This window comes from Dreissena polymorpha, chromosome 1, assembly GCF_020536995.1.
Source record: "Dreissena polymorpha isolate Duluth1 chromosome 1, UMN_Dpol_1.0, whole genome shotgun sequence".
NCBI classification, from domain to species: Eukaryota; Metazoa; Mollusca; class Bivalvia; order Myida; family Dreissenidae; genus Dreissena; species Dreissena polymorpha.
Window position 1 is genome coordinate 55,980,966 of NC_068355.1, and position 21,496 is coordinate 56,002,461.

At 35.8% G+C, this 21,496-nt stretch overlaps 2 protein-coding genes across 2 annotated transcripts; both read left to right on the forward strand.

The window, feature by feature from the left end:
* The first annotated feature begins 5,782 nt into the window (after positions 1 to 5,782).
* Positions 5,783 to 13,351, forward strand: LOC127881641 (cation-dependent mannose-6-phosphate receptor-like). The gene is made up of 5 exons (XM_052429729.1): positions 5,783 to 5,901; positions 7,387 to 7,477; positions 9,484 to 9,608; positions 11,956 to 12,082; positions 12,927 to 13,351. Exons 2-5 carry the CDS (start codon positions 7,436 to 7,438, stop codon positions 12,987 to 12,989), a joined length of 357 nt encoding a protein of 118 aa, XP_052285689.1. The 5' UTR covers positions 5,783 to 5,901; positions 7,387 to 7,435; the 3' UTR covers positions 12,990 to 13,351.
* A 2,615-nt stretch (positions 13,352 to 15,966) lies between these two features.
* On the forward strand, positions 15,967 to 18,144 carry LOC127875923 (uncharacterized). Its single transcript, XM_052420714.1, has 2 exons — positions 15,967 to 16,109; positions 16,414 to 18,144. The coding sequence occupies exons 1-2, from the start codon at positions 16,095 to 16,097 to the stop codon at positions 18,142 to 18,144; spliced, it is 1,746 nt and encodes a 581-aa protein (XP_052276674.1). The 5' UTR covers positions 15,967 to 16,094.
* The last annotated feature ends 3,352 nt before the right edge of the window (positions 18,145 to 21,496 follow it).

Here is a 21,496-nt window from a genome sequence, read left to right on the forward strand (position 1 = left end):
ACACACGCACTCACTCGAATATAAATTGACTCATTGCCAATATTAATAATTCTGAGCATGCTATAAACATTGTATGCATTTTTATGGATATGTTGTTATTGTTTTTGTATTGCTCAATAGGCATAAAATAATGATTTCTCTATTTTTGAGCCATAAAAACGCATTAAGCTGTCGATGAAAGACGTAACACATAAGTTAGTTTTTCGCTCGTATTTGTTGGCTTATTTCTGGCAAATAATAAAACGAGAGCGCCGATGGCGCTGAAAGCATAGTTGCAAGATACAGGGAAGTTGCTGCTGAAGTAAATGTTTAGGTCAAAATATACTAAATAGTTTCCTTATATGTTTCGATGTAAAAGCGACAACTTTGAGCGAAAATAAATACAACATTTTGCACATAGAGACCCCCATAACCATACCTTTTCTTGACGGGCATTCTTAGCTGAATCGATTTAAGCAATAAAAAAGATTTGTCATGTTCAAACCAAAAACAAATTCGACTCAAATCAAAATCGACTGTTTTTGCGCCTTTTTCGGCCGTTTTCTAGTGGATTGTAACCTTTTGCAGTGCCATTTTTTACTTTAATCTCCAACTTTATCCTATTTCAGGGATTAAGTAGTGAACACCTATCAATATCTCCAAACGATAAAACCAGAACAAAGTGTATAACATGCCTTCGAGGAAAATATGATGATTTGTTTAGAAAGTACATGACTCGATTATTTAGTATATTGTAGCCTTAACGATTGCTGACATCACGAGTCGCCCCCCTTGTTAACAAAATGCTCTATTTTTAGAAACGGGAATTCCAAATAGTGACGAATGTGAATGGTTACAAAATGACATAACTATGAAAATAAATACGTAGAATTACATTATTTCACGCATACCATTATGCAACCATCCGTTTTCTTTTCCGACTTGATACATTTACAGCTTTCCATTTAATATTTTACAGACACAGCACTCGTCCAGAATTCGCGCTAATCCATTAAATCCGATGCCACATTTAAACCGTTAACTCTACTCGTAACGTAAATTTCTGGCTCAAAGTTAATCATTTTAACTTCAATTAACACAACTCTATTACTTTTAAACTCTACTTCATCAAATCCATAGAAAGGCACGTCAGAATCCATGTCATAAATCAGAAAACATTCATCGTACTCTGCCATTTTTTACACATTTTCAAAGAATAAAAGTGATTTATGCCCCACTTCCTGCTGAGAATATGTTTTATTTTCTATTTATAATTAACCTTTGAAATGTTACATATACTTTAACCAGGGCCTTATTAATTCAGTTATGTAAACATTTGACCTCTCACAGAACAGTAAACGAAGGAAATCGAAATTGGGATCCCATATAAATTAGGTGTGAGGTCACTATCAACAAGAACAGAATTGTTTTACGAACGAAATTTGTTTTATGTTATAAGAAGATTTTTTGACATAAAACGGTCTTAGAAAAATTCACTAAAAACGGTGTCAGCAATATTCTTGGAAGAAAACGTTAGAAAAACGTTTCCAAAAAAAAATTTGTAAGAATTACCATATACTAAATTAAATAGATATTTCGTCTGATTTTTGATCAGGTAAGGCTTCATAAAGGGTAACCGACCGATGTGGATTTTCAAAATGTGGTATATACCATAAGCATAGGTGCAAGCACCTATGCTAAAAACACAGAGAGAGAGCGATGGCACTTTTCTAATAATTAATAATGAATTTAACATGGTCATATGACATGACATCTTATTAATTTACATGCACGTTACAGTCGGCCACGTGAAAGATAATTTACAGCGTAATCATGTTTTTCCCCCATTTAAATGTGTATTTGTCAAACGCGATGTCACGTCGCTTGTCTACCTTAGTCTTCTAACGTGCTTAGAATCGCCTGTATAGGTGACATTAAGTAAAAGTAATTACAACATAATAATTTTGTTCCTCTTCTCGAAACGCATTTTCTGAAATAAACATCCCTTTTATTCACAAAAAGCGAAAATTATTAAATTTGTAATGTGTTTTACGATGCAGTTCTGTTTTACGATGCAGTTCAGAATTCGGCGGTAACATTGTTAAGAAATTACGTAAACGACGATTGTTGTGCGTAATGGTGTCTTGTTCTGAGAAAACTGGGCTTAATTCATGTGCGTAAAGTGTCGTCCCAGATTAGCCTGTGCAGTCCGCACAGGCTAATCAGGGATGACACTTTCCGCTTTAATGGTATTTTTAGTTTCAAGGAAGTCCCTCCTTACCGAAAATCAAGTTTAGGCGGAAAGTGTCGTATATAAGCCAGATATTTAATTCTGAAATCGAAAATGTCTGTACAGTCGAATTCGCCGGCATGTTTATCATGCATGTACGATATGAATCTAAATTTAGTTTAACGGTTCATTTTAAATTTCTGCAACGATATCTATTCATACGACACACGAACACTAACTCTGATCCTAATAAAGACGAATGCTTCGGTTATTTTAGGAAGATATGTACGAAATATCTTCGACACAATCGGCTCGGGACGCTAATTTATTTTTGCTGCATTTTATGAAATTCGCCTTCAATGTATAGATTTGCTTGCCTATTTTGTGTTATTCTAACATATTCGATCAATATATAACAATTCAACACATATAACAAATCGTATAATCTCGCTTTAATAACCAATTTTTTCCTCAAAACATTTGCCGTACGACAATTAAAAATGTGCAAAAAAAAAATAAACACAGCAACTGCAATAGAGTATTTGTATAAATATAGATGAACTAATTAACTATAAATATGATTTATTGCAACTGTTGTATACGCAAAATATTACAAATATACATTATAAATACAATTATATAACTGTTAAATGCGCACTATATATCATTTTTTACTGATATAAACATGCTTAAATGCTTCGCTACCAGCATCTTGCTCTCTTAATACATCAAATACATCATAACATAGTATTTGAGTAGCACTCTGTTAAAATGTGTCGTCCCTTGTTAGCCTGTCGTCCCTTGTTAGCCTGTCGTCCCTTGTTAGCCTGTCGTCCCTTGTTAGCCTGTCGTCCCTTGTTAACCTGTAGTCCCTTGTTAGCCTGTCCCTTTTTAGCCTGTCCCTTGTTAGCATGTCCCTTGTTAGCCTGTCCCTTGTTAGCCTGTCCCTTGTTAGCATGTCATCCCTTGTTAGCCTGTTCCTTGTTAGCCTGTCCCTTGTTAGCCTGTCCCTTGTGAGCATGTCATCCCTTGTTAGCCTGTTCCTTGTTAGCCTGTCCCTTGTTAGCCTGTCCCTTGTTAGCCTGTCATCCCTTGTTAGCCTGTTCCTTGTTAGCCTGTGCAGTCCGCAAGGTCGTTTTGCGCTTTAACTGATTTTTTGTAAAGAATATACTTCCTTTAAACGCAAAAAGCCATTACAGCGGAAAGTGTTGTCAATGATAGCCAGTCTGGACTGAACAGGCTTACCTGGGTCGACACTTAACGAGCTTTCATTAAGCCCCGTTTTCATAGACCGCGGCATATTTATTTCACGCAGTAAACACGTGGTTTGGCTTACATTTATACGACATGCGTGGTCACCAGTATCCATTTGATATTTGTTAGATGATCCATTTTCCATATTTATTTTCCACAACTAAAATATATTTGTATCTTTATACACATGTAAAACAGACTTGTCCGATTGTTTGCTATCATATTTGGAGGATACACAGTGTTTGTTTTCTATGTCTAACTATTATTATTGGCATGTGGTATGCGTAAGATAATTGATTTTCCAGTTTGGTTTATTTCCTTAAATATTTACAACATGATACGCATCCTTTCTCATAAATATTTGTGTTTTTTTCAAACCACGTCATGTATTTTGTTAGATTTCATGTACACGACTATTTACCCTATGATCAATTGCTCTGAACTCGATCTTCTAATTTATGTGTACTACCGCATGGTTAAGACTGACGATGTACTATGCACAAGTCGTAATAAATGTATGTTCTGTTCTGTCCTTAACCCTATTATGCATAGCGTCTAGAAAAAAGGCCTTGGCAAACAGCGTAGACCCAGATAAGACGCCGCATGATTCGGCGTCTCATCTGGGTATACGCTGTTAGCTTAAAGAAATTTATGTAAGAAATATTCTAAATATAGAAAAAAATATACTAGACATCCCAAATTTTTGAAATAAATTGATCCAATTTAGAAGGATGGGAGAGTCCACTAGGCATAAATGGGTTAAAAGTTCGCCATTGTTCAAGCTGGTGGAGCAAAACTCGTGCTTGTTGACAAGTTACATATTAAAATTTAAATTTTCCTCAACCTTGGCTTGAGCTTTGCAATTGATTAATAACATGTATGTTAATCATGTGTTATCATACCGGTACATTGATATCTGCCTGATATATATTTCTGCTAGATATATTTTTTATATCAGTTCAACAGGAAATTGTTATATCAGTCGATATGTGTTGGTAGGTCATATAACTCGGAACTATAACGTTATCATTTATAGTAAGTAGAATCAGATTAAACAAAACAAACACTTTGATATCAAGATGATCTATATTTAATATACAAGCAGCGACACACACACAAAAACAGCAAACACACACACACACATTATTTTCAAATAATAAGTGCAAGTGCTCATGACGTCATTATTATAATGTCAAACGTCAAATATGATAATTTTTATTTAAATTTAAAATTTAAGCGTCGTAGAGATTGTTTCCATTATTGCTTATAAATAGGTAAGGAGCTACATAACTCATATAAAAAACATTTAAAAATCCGAATCCTTTAAGATTAGCTCTGTTTACTCATATCTACCTTGTTTCGATGTACCCGTAAAGTAGACTCACTCGAAAATGAACATCGCCCGGACCGGACTGTTCGGTTCCAGCGATTGTCTTTTTTTGCCTAATTGGGAAAAGTATTGGTTCCGCGCCATTGTCGCAAAATTGTGAGGAAAACACTGACATTGGGAAAATCAGCAATGTGAATGGGAGGTATTAAATTCCGCCATTTTACGAAACTTTGAGTCACCTCGAACTGTCCCCAAGTATGTGCGTAAAACTACTATAATTTGGTCCAAATCAAAGAAGATGGCGATACTAATATGGAGCTGAAAATATATATGTCAAATTATATTGCATTCACTAATTATTAAACTGAGTATTGCTTTACAAATATGCATGTTCTTAGGACCGACATGTGTAATTAAATGGTTATAATATTTTTTTGAAAAAAAAACAGGCTGTAATTTGGAATGAAATGCCTTAAAAAACTGACTTCTTGTGGCTTTCTTTTTATTTTGGATGCAGAATATCATTGGAAATATCCGAACAAAAAAACAACAACAGAACATCAAAAAGTCATATCGCAGGTCTAAAACTTAAATTAAAATTGGTACACGAATGATTAAGTATAATGTTATTAAACGTGAATTTAGCGTAAGTATTCACGGATACGTTTTAGTATATTTTCTTACCCGGATAAAATGGTAGTTTACATAAGAGTACCCGGGGTACGTTTAAGAAGCACCCGAGCCGACTATGAACAATCGAGTATTAAGCAATATAGGGATCACCACAGCAGGTTTCTAATAAACATATTTCAAAATGTAGTCATGAAATAATCAGAAAAAGCATGATCACGATCGCTAAATCACTTTTAAAGCGGAAGAGAAAATTGACTCTTTCGAAATAGTCACTTCATTCGAATGGTCGCCGGAAGATACAAACTGATTTAGTGTAAAGTAGCCTTTAACCTCTTGGAATGTGTCGTCTGCTCCAGGCTTGACAGACTAACACTATCGAGCAGTCGAGTGACATTGGCGACCAGCAGACGGCGCAGTTTGGCGCGGGAGATTCCGGTCTGGAAGTTGGATACACGGCGGGTCGCGGACTGCTCACGTAAGTTCTTATTGGATACACGCCCGGTCACGAACTACTCACGTAAGGTTTGATTGGATACACGGTCGGTCATGAACTACTCACGTAAATTCTGATTGGATACACGCCCGGTCACGAACTACTCACGTAAGTTCTGATTGGATACACGACCGGTCATGGACTACTCACGTGAGTTCAGATTGGATACACGGCCGGTCACGGACTGCACACGTAAGTTCTGATTGGATACACGGTGGTCAAGTTCTGATTGGATACACGGCTGGTCACGGACTTATCACGTAAGTTAAGATTGGATATCCGGCCGGTCATGGTCTCCTCACTTCAGTTCTGATTTAGTACACGGTCGGTCACGAACTCCTAACTTATGTTCTGATTGGATTTACTTCGTGCGATGGACTTCTAACGTAAGTTCCGATTGGATACACGGCCGGTCATGAGCACCTCACTTAAGTTTTGATTGGATACACTGCGGGTCATGGACTTCTAACGCACGTTCGGATTGGATATACCGCGGGTCATGCACTCCTAATGTAAGTTCGGATTGGATACACTGCGGGTCATTAACTCCTCACGTAAGTTCTGATTGGATACAGTGCGGGTCATTAACTCCCCACGTACGTTCATGGCTCGTATTCATCAATCAATTCTTAGACATTGATATAAGAATATTCTTTAAATATGAATTTCTAAGAATGTGCTTTAATTTTGATTTATACAAGCAAGTCTCCTATCTGATAAAGACCTTAAAATTCTCAGTTAAGATGTATACGTTAAGTTGTTAGACTCGTTCACATGAAGTTGCTTGACTTTTTTCACATACACGTATTTTTTTGACTTGTTCACATATGTATGTGACGTTTTCTATTTTGTTTACATAAATCCGTGAAGCATTTATTTCCAATTAAATTTAATGTTATGTATAAAAATACTGTGGTTTTTAAATCATTCGGAAAGTAACAATATTAAGAAAATAAGTTACATGAAAAAATATTTCTTCGGAGTTTGAACCCGGGTCATTTTGTAGCGAAAACTGAACCGATTGTCGGGTCAGTCAGGGTGTGATTCTTGCTCTTGGAAAACCGGGCCAAATGTATGTGCACAGGGGCTAATAAGGGACGACTCTCCACGCAGGTGCATTAAACCCCGTTTTCCCATAACGAAAATCAATTATTGAAATTCCCCGTTGATGATTGTTGATAGTTAAGGGACAGCGATATAAGCTGCTTTGCTTCTGGATTTAACACTTATGTATGTTACATTCATTCATTTGTATCATGCATACATACATAACAATTCCAGTTAATCAGTCATATATGCATATCCTTAAACTTGTACATAAAACAAGTGATAAACATGCATGTATACATACATGCATAAGTGTTAAATCGAGAAGCGAAGCGAAGCGGCCCTGCGCAGTCATTGTTGACGTACAAGCAGTTACAGATTTTAAAGAGAATTGCATGAAATTTCTTTCTGACATTGCAGCACCACTACAGTCCAATTGGAATGTGACACACATGCATGCACACCCATAATGACTGCGCAGGGCGGCGGTGCTTCTGGACTTAAATCATATGTACGTATACACGCATGCGTATCACTTGTATTGGTGAATACGTGCATTCGTATCACTCTTTTACATTATACACGAACATTTATCAATCATATTTACATATAAAATAGCTTGTACATAAACACAAGTGATAAAAATGCATGTATACACACGTTCAAGTGATAAACATGCATGTATACACGAATTCAAGTGATAAACATGCATATATACACGAATTAAAGTGATAAACATTCATGCATACATGAATTAAAGTGCTAAACATGCATGCATACATAAATTCAAGTGATACACATGCATGTATACGTACATATGAGTTCTAGACCGCCCTGCGAGGTCATTGTGGGTAGTAAAACCATTTTATAAAATCATTTTCTGAAATTGCAGTGCCACAACAGTGCAGCTGGTATGTGATTTACATGCATGTAAACCCATAATGACTGTGCGGGGGGCTACTGGACTTAACTCATTTGTACATAGACATGTCTGTTTATCATTCGTTTGTGTGTGTACATGCATATTTATCACTCATATATTCGTACACATGCATGTTTATCACTCTAATGTACATATACATGAATGTGTATCATTTGTATGTTCGTACTCATGCATGTTTATCACTCATATGTTCGTTCACATCCATGTTTATCACTCATATGTACATATACATGCATGTGTATCTCTTGTATGTTCGTACACATGCATGTTAATCACTCATATGCTCGTACACACGCATGTTTATCACTCATCCACTCATACGTCCGTATAAATATATGTTTATCACTTTTATATATGAATACATGCATATTATTACTCATATACAAGTTGTGACTTTACTTTATATAGAGAACGGTTTGAAATCCTCACATCATTCAAATATTTGGGTTTAACTTTATTTAAAAACGGAAACTGGTATTAAACAATACAATAAAAAACAATACAATCAATGGTATAAAACAATAAAATCAATTTCAGATCACGGTAACATAATACTTCATCCACTTTTATCGGTTTGTAAATAATATGAATTCCCAACTGAAATCTGGGGAAATTATTCTTGAAAAGAACTAGAGATCATTCATGCAAACCTTTTTTTAAAGAATTAAAATACACAATTCAATGTGTCATCAAATCTTTCAGCACTGTACGACGAATTAGGAATAAACCCTTATTCGATAAAGGTAAATTAAAGATATTGAAATATTGATTCAAAATAATATCATGTACATGTACATTGAATAACAGTTTCAAAAAACAACATATGCATTACTGCTCCATGATGCGGAACGAAACCTAACATACAACAATAGAAAGTGTGCTTACCAACTCAAAACAATACTCAAGCTGCTGGGTTTAACGTATATATGTACTGATCATGAAACCTAACAGAATAAACAAACATACACTTACAATCTCATCAAACACCAATATTTTGTGGCAATTACAATTGCTTATTAAGACCTTTCGTAAATGTTTATGTATTATGTATGTTAAACGGAGCCTCCCTTTAAATGAACACTTTTTAAGTAATGACTTCACGTGTAGGATAATGACAGTCTTGAGCATTGATACAAGTTTTGATGACTGACAATTTGGAACTACTGAGATGAACAAATAATAGTTTTTATTCCAAAAGAAGTTTAAGAAAGCTTAAAACTCCCAAAATAAGTTTAAGCAATTTTAAAACTCCAAAAGGAGTTAATGGAAAATTAAAACTCCAAAATTACATTTATGCAAGTTTAAAACTCCCTAAATGAGCAAATACAAGTTTAAAACTCCCAAAATAAGTTTATGCAAGTTTAAAACTACCAAAATGATTTAATGCAAGTTTAAAATTCCCAAAATAAGTATATGCAAGTTTATAACTCCCAAAATAAGTTTTTGCAAGTTTATAACTCCTAAAATTAGTTTTTGTAAGTTTATTACTCCCAAAATAAGAGTATGCAAGTTTATTACTGACAAAATAAGTTTATGCAAGCCATGAAAAGAGATTTTTGTGATTGCGCCTACAGACGCTGACATTGAAGACGGTGTGCGCATGTCCGGGGGCGTGTAACGAGGCCGGGCCGCTGAAGCCTTGTACAGGAGGAGGAGGGGGAGGAGGAGGGATTAGTGGCGGAGTGGTGTTTCTCATTATGTAAGGAACAATTTTATTTCGGGTCACCTAATCCTGTGCTGCGCACACTTTGACGCGTGTACACGTAGTCCCTTAGAAATCAATTGGAATTGAATACCTTTATTACTTAAATTAAATTGTAAAGGCTACATGTCCAAACCATGAGATACTAATGAGCAACAAACCGCATACAATCTGAACAGCCTGTGAAGTACGTGCAGGCCGTTATCGTTTTATGCTGTTCTCATAAAGCAGTTTACACATTGCTCAGAATGGTAAAAAATAGGTCGACACTTAATACTGTGCTAATTCGAAAAGTTCATAAAATATTGTCCTATATAAAGATACAATATGAGCATCTCTCTAGAATAACCAGGCTTAATGCATGTTCGTAAAATGTCATCCCAGGCTTAATGCATGTTCGTAAAATGTCATCCCAGGCTTAATGCATGTTCGTAAAATGTCATCCCAGGCTTAATGCATGTTCGTAAAATGTCATCCCAGGCTTAATGCATGTTCGTAAAATGTCATCCCAGCGTAGCATGTACATTACACAAGGCTAATCAGGTACGACACTTTCCGCATAGACTGGCTGTTTGTTTGAACGAGAATTTTTTTAAACAAAAATACTATGTACATGCGAAAAGTGTTGAACTGCGCATGCTACTCTGGGACGACACTTTATGCACATGCATTAAGCCCGGTTTTCTCAGAGCGAGAATTAGATTCATTTTTTAATCAAGGTTTTTGAGCATTTAATGATCAATATTATACAATTTGCTAATAACATACATATTGAAACTATCAATTAAGCGATTGAACATACGATCCTTCAATAGGTAATATGATATTCCAATAATAAAATTAATAGGTTGATCAAGCGAGGAGTCGTATAACCACGGTGCCTATACCACGTGACTTTTTCGAATCTGTGTTGGGAGAATAAAGCGCGACCCAGTTAACATTTTAAGGATATCTTTTAAAATATTTCACCATTTTTAATCGGATAAAGTGGAGAGCCCGCTCACTCGTAAGAGTTTTCTATAGGTATCATGATGTTTTCAAACAAATATTTTTTTTTCAGTAAAATGCAACCGCGCGTTTGAACGGTTAGAAAATGTCGGATCAGTCCCCACACTTCATATTACAAACGCGCGGTTGCACTTTACTAAAAAATACTTTGTTTTCAAAGATCAATATACCTTTAGAAAACTCTAACGAATGAGCGGGCTCTCCACTTTATCCCATTAAAAATGGTGAAATATTTAAAAAGGCATCATTAAAAATCTTAACTGGTTCGCGCTTTATTCCCCAACACAGATCTTAAAAAGTCACGTGGTATAGGCACCGTGGTTATCACTACGGAATAAATTTTACGGTTACTGACGCAAGTAGGTCATCTTGTGACGATATTTCTCTCTGAAACACGTATGAGTCTCGGTAATATGGTTGATCGTAACATTTTAATAGTAACTGGGCTATACGAGTGTTATTAATTTGCAATAATTTAACTATTTTATGGGGCTAAAGATGGACATAGATTGAATCACACAACCGCTATGTAAATTCGCCTTAGTTTAGTTTAGTTCAACCTATTTATTTAGCTCGATTGCATAGAAAACCTAAGGCTTATTTGAAACGCTCTCGAGTCCGTGTCCTGTGCCTAGAACCAGAACTTGATGTCTATGGGGGATATCTAATGAACGCTCCCACAGTGGGGATCGAACACGTGACCTCCCGATCGCTAGGCGGACACCATATTCCCTACGCCTATCTTTTATTTAATTATCTACTACAATTACCGTTCTCATAAAGTCACGGTTTTTCTCATTAAATTTGAAGTGTCTTGCCTGTTTATTGCTATTAAATCCGAATCGTGTTGCTATGAGGTTAACTTTTATTTACCTTTCAATGTTTCACGAAACATTATGGGCCAATCAGTTCTCCAGCTAGGGTTTGATAAGGGCAGGGAGCTTTGTTTTGTCCAAAGGGCACTTTCGAGCGCGCGGACGTATCTGGAATGCTCCCTGTTGCGTATTAATTTATATGTCATTTATATTTGTTAGAATATATTATTCCCATTGTTGTTAAACAATTAAAAATTAAATGTATACAATAAGGAATAAATTAATTACAATTTAATGAGAGATTTATAAATGATCAAATGTCAAAAAAATAAATATTTTTGTAATAAATAAAAGGGCAGCACTGGCCGAGTGCGAGGTTAGGGTCTCCTCAAAATCAGTAAACATAAATTATCTCCTGATAATATTTCTGAGGTTTCATAATTTGATAAAATCTGTATTGAAAACGTTAAATATTCAAGAGTCCTGTTCATTTATAATATTTTTCTGATTGCCGTCCACAGATTTGCTTGCCTGTTGCTCATCTACATCATCGGCGGTGTTTCATTCATGAAATTCGTGCGCCGCGCCGAGGGGAAGGAACTCTTGCCAAACTACGGATTTTGGTCCAACCTGCCTGGATACATAAAGGTGAGGTACCTGGAACAATATCATCGGCGTTCTTGGAAAACGGGACTTAATGCATGTGCGTAAAGTGTCGTCCAAAGATTACCCTGTGCAGTCGGCATTAACGTATTGAATCGCGCTTTGCGAAAACAGGGCACAATGCAGTCCGCAAAGGCTAATCAGGGACAAAACGTTCCGCCTTTCGCTAAGATTTTCACTGAGAAAGGACTTACTTTGATATAAAAATATCGTACACGCGGAAAGTGACGTCACTAATAAGGACGTGCGGACTGCATACAGCCCCGAGTTCATTAGCGCGGCTATATTATTTGAGCAGATTCGTGTCCTCCTGGTAACAGACTGTCACCAGTGGTTCGAATGATTTGTGACCATTCTCAAGTATAGACTTCTAGTGCTCTTTGCTTGCATTAGACGTTCGACCAACGTGAAGTCTAATAGGGCTTCACGTGGGGGGGGGGGGGGCACTCAGAAAAACAGATTCGTCTCAGAACCGGAGGTCTCATGTATCTATCATTATACATCATAATGCAGCCAAAAAGTCTCTTAGGGGGTGATGGCCCTTTAATTTTATCTTGATTGAGTTTAAGAGAAATATCAACGGCTAAATACCATGTTGCAGTGCACTGTTGCCCCCCCCCCCCTTGCATTTTTTAGACGACACCCATTTGCACGAAATCGCGTGGACCGACAAGAAAACTTTGAGAGCTACAAACTTCGAGCCAAATGATTCATAATATAAGTATTTCTTTACTTTCAAAAACAAAAGCACAAAACAAATTTAAAAAAACCCTTAAACATCAACAACACAAGTGTTGTTTAATTAACATGTTGATTTTTTATGTTGTAGAGTGGAACGCTATTCGTCATTAGTCCATGTAGGAAGAAATCTGCGTCGTACAACTCCATATAACAGCATACGGCGAGTGAACGCTTGACCGGCACAGGCTAATCTGGGAAGACACTTTACGCACATGCAAAACGCTACGTTTTCACAGAACGGTGCTCATATCAACAGAAGTTTCATCAAGTGTCATGTCATCAAGAGTCGCGTAGAAACATTCAATGCGTTTTTCGTTAGTTTAATGCCTGATATGTTTGTATATATTGAACATTTTTTGTTGATTATACATTTAAATTACCGGTATATATTTTGTCAAAGAATCGTTATACTACTATTGAATTCTGCAAAGGGGTATATTTAATAATGCGATGAAAACGATGCTAACTGATGATAGCCGATGATAACCGAGGATAACTGAAGGTTAAAGATGATAGCCGATAATAACTGAAGGTAACCGATGATAAACGAAGCAATGGAAGTACTCTTCAGAGAGAGGGGCATTATTATATTTTTGATTGCGTTATTATTACAACGAGCAAGCATTTTGTAATTTTTAAATACATTTTAATAACCACAAACCGGTAATAGCAGAATTTTCGATAAAATAACCGTTACCATGGCGATTCAGTTTTTTGCGTCTGTAATATCTTGTCCAGCTTGTAACTTCATCATCGATGTACATCTGAAATAAAATACCAAAAAGCATCACTATTTGAAGACGGTGTTGTCATAATCACACTTACAGGTCAGTTGTTGAATTCTAGTATGAAGATTCAACAGCTGGACCTGACTGTAACTTTCCGATGAGTCTGGATATGTTAAATGAATGACTGAAAACAAAAAAAACTGAAATATTTACTCCCAAAATCGTCAAGGTATTAATTCAATCATGTATTACCGTAACCTTTCAGATCTGGAGGTTAGTTGTAAAAATCGGTTGGGCTGTAAAGGAAATACATTTATTAATAGAGTAAAGCGTCTGGAATGCATTGTAATGATAATTTTTAAAGTACGTGTATTTTCTTACAAGGCATTTAAAAGTGATATTATGGGCATTTTTCACTGTTAATTTGAGCTGAAAAGAATTAACAACCAAAAGAGTTAGTTAAAATGTGGTTACCGACCAATTATCTGCAATTCATCTTTCTTCTCATTGTTTATAAAAATATATATTATATTCGATATTTTACATGAGTCACCCAGTCCTCTAAGCCGAAATGATACATTCAACAAAATAGTGTCCTTGTGTCGTATGAACGAATCTGCACTAGAACTAAATTTAGATTCACATTGAAATCGAATCATTTTCATGTTCAAATGCATTATTTTTCTCTTCCCGGGATATTGTTTTAGCATTATAGTATGTTGATGCTGCATTAACAAATATTACTGTATATGAAGTGAAAACACCACAAATGAAATAAAAACGGTTGCGATATACACCTATAAATTGTGAGATGCCCATAATATAACTTTAAATAGGCTGAACAGTATTTAAGCCTGACAGACACAGAGGAATCGCGTTATATCTGACCCGAAGAGGTCCCGGATTGGAATCCTATGACTTTCATTCAACTATTTTACTTGACATTATAATTATTACAGAATACGCCACACATGACAGTATGTTTTGGTAAATTGATTTAACGACACTTTCAATACCAAAATTACAACCTACGCACAGAGATTTGTCTGGAACAAGCACTTTTTAAAATAAGAATTTCAACGAGTACATAACATACAGATTTTTGCTGCTTATGGCAGTGTGAAATACACCAGAATTACTTTATTTAATAAGTCTGCGTTCTTGTTTAACAATGCATTGTGCACTGCACGGCTATGCACGGTTATACTAAACGCAACGTGAAAGTTTGTCACCGATTTCAGACGTATTCAAGGATGTATTCATATACCTTAATTAAGATATCGGCACAAACTGCAAGGATACTTGTCTTTATGCACTTAAATTTTTTTTCACATATATTTCAATAACTTCAGATATTTGAACAAATAAAGTTCTTAACGGCGTGTTCACATTCTTCCAGCCTGGAGCAAGACTGCCACTGATTTGTTCTCAATTTGTGGCTAAATGGATAAAAGATCAAGCCTACGAAACAAGAGAGAATGGCGTGAATGGAATACATCCGTGTCATTGTGTATTTTTTTGTAATCTTGTTCTCCATCTGAAATTTAAATATATGAAGATCATCCTATTTGCTAGAAAGGTAATTCGGAAAGTTAACACTTATTCTTCCCAACAGGATCCCCTTCCCGTCCCTTACATGCCCACTCAGTTTGGCCCAAATATTCACATCTCTCATCTTGTCTAGCAATCCAATGGTCGAACAATCATAAAAAATCGTTTTCTTATCATGCTTGTAGATGAATATTTGCAACATAAACATGCCAGTATCTGTGCTTTTACCATTTAAATTATACTAATTCCAATTCCGAAAGGATCCCATTATAATACTGCAAACGTTTAAAGCATTTTTTTAGCCTTTCTTTTTCCTATTGCAAGCCTGGCATTATTTTAACGATCGATATGTTGTTTCATTAATTTCAATAAAAAGGGCATGTCATGCGAATGCAGACACCAGTACAAACATCGTTTTGGCAGCCATATTTCGACAAAGCATTTCTCGACAAAAGCCCCATACATCAGAAAACACAGAAGAATGCAATTTACGTCATAAAAATACTCAAGATACATATAGGTTATTATAATAGCCACATATTACAAGTCTAAAATTGTAAAATTGCTTTTATGCAAGAAGAGAAAAAAAAACTCTTTAGAAATTACGAACTACTGAGGGATATTCGATGTTTTAGTTGAATGTAACCTAAGATGGCGTCGTTTGTCAACGCGTTTAGTGAACGAACATAAAACATACATTTTAGTAACGAATATAAAGCTTATAATGTAATGACACAGTTAAATATTTGTTTCTTACATCTATTAATTTGCAATAACTATAAATTTACGATGGTTTTATAACTACAATTTCAATTTCTCAAACAAATGAATCGTAAACTGTTCTCATTGAGTCGTGGGTTCCCTTTGTGTCGTGGTTATAGAGATCGCGTGAAATCACTTGAAAGAACGTTCGCAGGCGCTGCAGTTCGTTCCGGTAAAAAGTTTGACAGAATCGGCGTTCATTTTACAGATCGAAAATGCGTCAAAAACAGGTAAATAATTCAATTAACCATAACCCGATGCATTTTTATACACAAATAAACACTATTTCTACCCTTATATTGTTTCTAAGTAACACAAAATCCCCTATTTATGAGTATTTCCCATGTTACATCGTCTGTTGACATTTTTACACAAATGACGGTTTGCGCATGCGCGAAGCACTTGCTGTAAACACACTAAAGTTTAGGTCACACTCAACCAATTGTTCCTTAATTGAATTGTTAAAATCAATTGAGAAACAATGGGTTCACTTTGAGAATTCCAATGAAACACATTTTTGTTTTTATTTTTCAGAAACAACCTATCAGACTGATGAAATGCAAGGCATATTCTAGGGAAATGATGATGAGTGCATACAAGGCAGTGAAAGATGACCATTTGCCAGTTGATAGAGCAGCAATCATGTATGGTGTGCCAAAACAAACACTGAGGGACAGAGTGTTGAACAAAGTCAAGATCAGCTCAAGGTGGGGAAAAGATTCATTATTCACCCATGAAGAAGAAGAATTGCTTGTTAGCCATCTGGAAGGGTTGGCCCAGGTTGGGTATGGCATTAATCGCTCTCAGTTGAACATTCTTGCAGGTGATTTGGCTATGAAACTGGGTAGACGATTAACTGACTCCAAACTAAGCAACAACTGGTATTATGCCTTCTTGAGACGATGGACACACAGGCTGAAAGTCATTAAACCAAGGGGTCTTTCATCAACAAGAGCAGCCGCTGTCACACAGGAGAATATTGACAGCTACTTCAGGGATTTGGATGCTATTCTTACCAAGTACTCCCTGAAGTGTAAGCCACATCTAATTTATAATCTGGATGAGACTGGCATTCAGCCAGAGCATCGACCATCAAAGGTTATCACAGGAGTTTCGTCAAGCAAAACTCAAGCTGTCACCTCTCCGAATACAGGCACCACAACCATTGTAGCGTGCGTAAATGCGGCCGGAACAGCTCTACCCCCTTACTATGTGTTCAAGGGAAAACGGACAAACGATGACCTATTGAAAAATGCAGCAGTTGGTGCCAACTACGCCATGTCGGATTCTGGATGGGTAAACGGGGAGGTATTGATGAAGTACCTTGAAGAACACTTTCTGAAATTTGTTCAACGAGGATCAGGTGACATTTCCCAACCTATACTGCTCATATATGATGGCCATGCTTCACATGTCTCCATTGACATAGTCAACTGGGCAAGAGAGCACAATGTCATACTGTTTGTGCTACCCCCACACAGTTCTCATGCCCTCCAACCATTGGACATTACATGTTTTGGGCCGTTCAAGTCTATTTTCCACAATGAATGCCATCTATACATGGCTAAGCAGAGGGGAAGAGTCATTACAAAATATGACATAGCTGACTTGTCCGGGAAGGCTTACTTAAAATCCATGACACCAGCAACAATCCAGTCTGGATTCCGGAAAGCTGGCATATCGCCATTTGATCCGACAAAAGTACCAGCAGAAATGATAGTGCCGTCTAAATCATTCCCCAAAATCATTCCAGAATTGCCAATTAGGACCATGAAAGAGCTCCTAGATGAAAAGTTAATGGAAACAGCTCCAAAAGCCAAACTTGAAAAACCAAAAGCTAATAAAAATAAGACACAGGACATAAAGAAGAAACCAAAAATGGGTGGAAAGGCCATTACAGAAGACTGTACATACTTTCAGCTGCTAGAATACCAACAACAGAGAGAAGAAAATAACACAAAAGAAAAAACAAATAGATCAAAACAAAATTTGCACAAATCACCCCAACCAAGCACAAGCAAAGGAAATATCGTGGACTCTGACATTGAAAGCGAAATTGAAGACGAAGATCCAGCTAACAACTGTTGTATATGCAAGAAGTTTTCACCGCCAGGATTGGATCAGTGTGATGAACTTGTGATCGTCAAATGGGCCCAGTGCACAGCGTGTGGTCATTGGTGCCATCTGCGATTTTGTTCACAGATCAGAGTAGTGCGCCGGCTATCTGATTTCTTCTGTCCGCATTGTGCTGAAAGAGAGTGTTAAATCTTTTGACAGTTACTGCATCTGTTAGGTTGTTTAAATAGTATTTTTATTAAATTGTTATGGATCAGTTAATTTCATTCCATCAGTATTTAATGTTTATAATTGTTCTTGTTGTTGTGTAAATAGTAAGTGACTATCAAGTAATTATTGAGTTTATGCACAGCAATGACTTTTGCATATTTGTCAATAAAATCAATTGTGAAGATATTTTGCAATAACTGTTTATTGACTTTTCTTGCATTAGCTTTATTAACAGAATTTTGCTGTTTTAATTCTTAATTATTGATCAACTAATTTGTTTATCATTTAAATTATTTATTGTTATAGAAAATAAAATTGCATATGTATTTCAATAAAATTTTATGATTATTGTTTGAAATAAATTAGTTATAAAACACACACACACACACACACACACACACAATAAAACACTTACTTGGTTTGCATATAACATTCAATAAAGAATGTAACCTGCAGTTTATATTGCATTAGTGTGTTTACAGCATGACATATTTGCTTACATACAACAGCCAATCAGAATCCACGACTCAATGGGAACGTATTTCCAAGATGGCCGCTTGACATGATGTAAACAAAACAAATAGTTAGAAGTTTTTGTATTCGTTTATATCAGCAAAAAGTATCCAAATTGATTAACAAAGGGTTATACTTGTGAAATTAAATCTTAATTGATTTGAACTCTTTAGTTAATAAAATATTTTACCGATTTATACACAATTACCCACGACTTAACAAGGCAATAGCATACTTTTTGTCAAGAAAGATGAATGAGTTGCTCCCCTTTTCTTTAAGTATCTCTCTATCGTACGGTGACCTAGTGTAGAGATTCACCTAAATATCGATTTGTTTACATCAATTAATGCGCTTTAGGTAGAGAAGTTGTTCACCATTGCATAACCTAAGGCGCAACTCATTTTGCAAAATAAGGTAAAATTGCTTTTTTTAATGAAATATTCAAATAAACCCCCCCCCCCTCAAATGTAGAAAGAGTGTGTCTTTATGCAAAGGTCTGACTGACTATTGGGGTTATTTACCCTCGGGACTTCGGTTAAAAACCATTGCCCGAGCACACTGCTTAACATAGAACTCTGCATAAAAAGCCGAAAACGGCCATAAAATGGACAGCCCGATTTTACTGGGCTGTACCATTGGTATAAATATAAAACTTTGCAGTGTTGGTGCGGTGCCTTAATAAAAATCTATTGGTTTAAAAATATATAGCCTTTATATGAAGCGTTAAAAAGACGCAGTGCTATACAGTGAATAGGCCTAACGCGGTTAAAAAGCGGCGTTTTAATTGGTTGATGCGTTTATACAACGATGGCGCTGATTGGCCGAAATTTCTTATTAAGGATTGCCAGTAGGTCAATCCGTTTTTAAAATAGATTTTCCCACGGCTGACTTTGTACTTTTAAGAAAAAGTAAACAATAATGGTTTATATGCAAAAATATAAATGAAAGAAAAAGAATGAGTTAATCCAAAAGAACATGGAGTTGTTTTTTAGTATACTGTACTTATTATTAATTTATATCATTCATATGATGTTGTTATTGTATGTTATTCTTTGTATTGTTTTTTAAGGAGGAGAGAGAGAAAGAATAGCCCAATTTTTATAAGTAAAGATGGTGAAAACACACATACTGTTGTATGTGGCAGCATCATTACCAGACCCACTGTTCAGTATATACTGCAATGGGTTTGTTGGAGTCTTTAGACTTTGTGATCTGTGGTTTAAAAATTGAATCCAAATAGGACTATTTTAATATATTAATTATAGAAAAAGGAATACACAGATGCGTAATATGTTTGTGTAACAAAATAATAATATTTGAGGGTTTTCCAGATCACAAAGTGGTTGAACATTGCCACAATATGTTTACATGCATAGTCAAGTACCATTTTTATGTGTATGTTTAAAGTTTAAGCTAAGCGCCAAACAACAAGATCTAATCATAAGAGAGATATGTTTATATCTAAGAACATTTATTAATAGAGATGACAGAGCCTGATTTAACAGCTCTCAAATGTAGAGTGAAGTTGCATGTGCAAATGCAATTATATGAGAAGGAAAGGAAAAAAGAAAAAAAGACAATATATGATATCACATAGAGTGTGTAACTCTCAATTATATATTAATATTGCAATTGAGTATTGAGTTGATAAAAAATTAATGAGTACAAGTTTATGTATGTGGCTCAATGTTGAACACTTGCAGACAGGGAATATAGCCGTAATGCTCCAACATAAGACCCTGTCTGTATGGAACTTAAAGAGGATTGGGCTATGGGAAAGAGAGATCCCCCCAGAGTGGCATTAAAACAATATTTAAAAGTGGGTTTAGTAATAAACCCTTATATGTTAAGGGCAATAACTTACGTGTCTCCAAACGGTCACCTTCATAGGGCCACATAAAAATTAAGGGTAAGACAATGTACTTTACAGTTAAAAATAAGACAGACAGCTAAATTTGTACAAGATGTACATTATTTACAATATGTACAGGACTATATGCGTATATATATTTAAAATACATGTTGCCACCCTGGAGGGTTGAAAGAAGGAGAGATTTTATGGAAGTGTAGGCCGATGTGGTGGGGGAAAAGAAGAGCCAGCAGGGGTGGTGTCACTCAGTTGTACTAAGGTAATTGTGATGATGAAGTCTACAATGGTTGTTTCCCCTGGACCAGAGGGAGTGCACGGTAAATGAAAAATAGTTTGTATACTATTGAAGGAAAATTGATAATGGTAAGATGTAAAATGGTAAAAAGACCAAATATTACCTAGATACGTTAAGATAAACCCTAAAAGCTCTAATCTATCCAATATTATTAGTATACTGATGATAACATTGGAGGAAATAATACTAAAGTACCTTATATGGTATCCAAAATGACAATTAGACAGTAAAACCGAGGCAATTTGCTATATAAAATAGCAATTTAATATAAAAATTAGGATATTTGCTATTAAAGTAGCAATTTTGACATGAGTTAATGCAATAATAATAAAATTAAGGCAATTTGCTATATAAAATAGCAGTTTTCACAAAAATAAGGAAATTGCTACACAAGATAGCAGTTATAATAATCCTTAATGTACTCCAAGGTACAAGATTAGTACTTTCAACAAGGTCGACAATACTTTGTCCTAGATAGGGCTAAATAGGTGTTTATAATGGTATAAGGCCCTGTACCGTGCACTCCAGTCCGACATGGTTCTTCGAGTTTGAAGGGGAAAGGGTGGGGTGTCAAAGAGGAAGGGAGGGGGTGCAATGCAGCCAACAATCCCAGGTTACTGGACAGCCTCGTCCTTTCTTGTAGTAAGAAATGC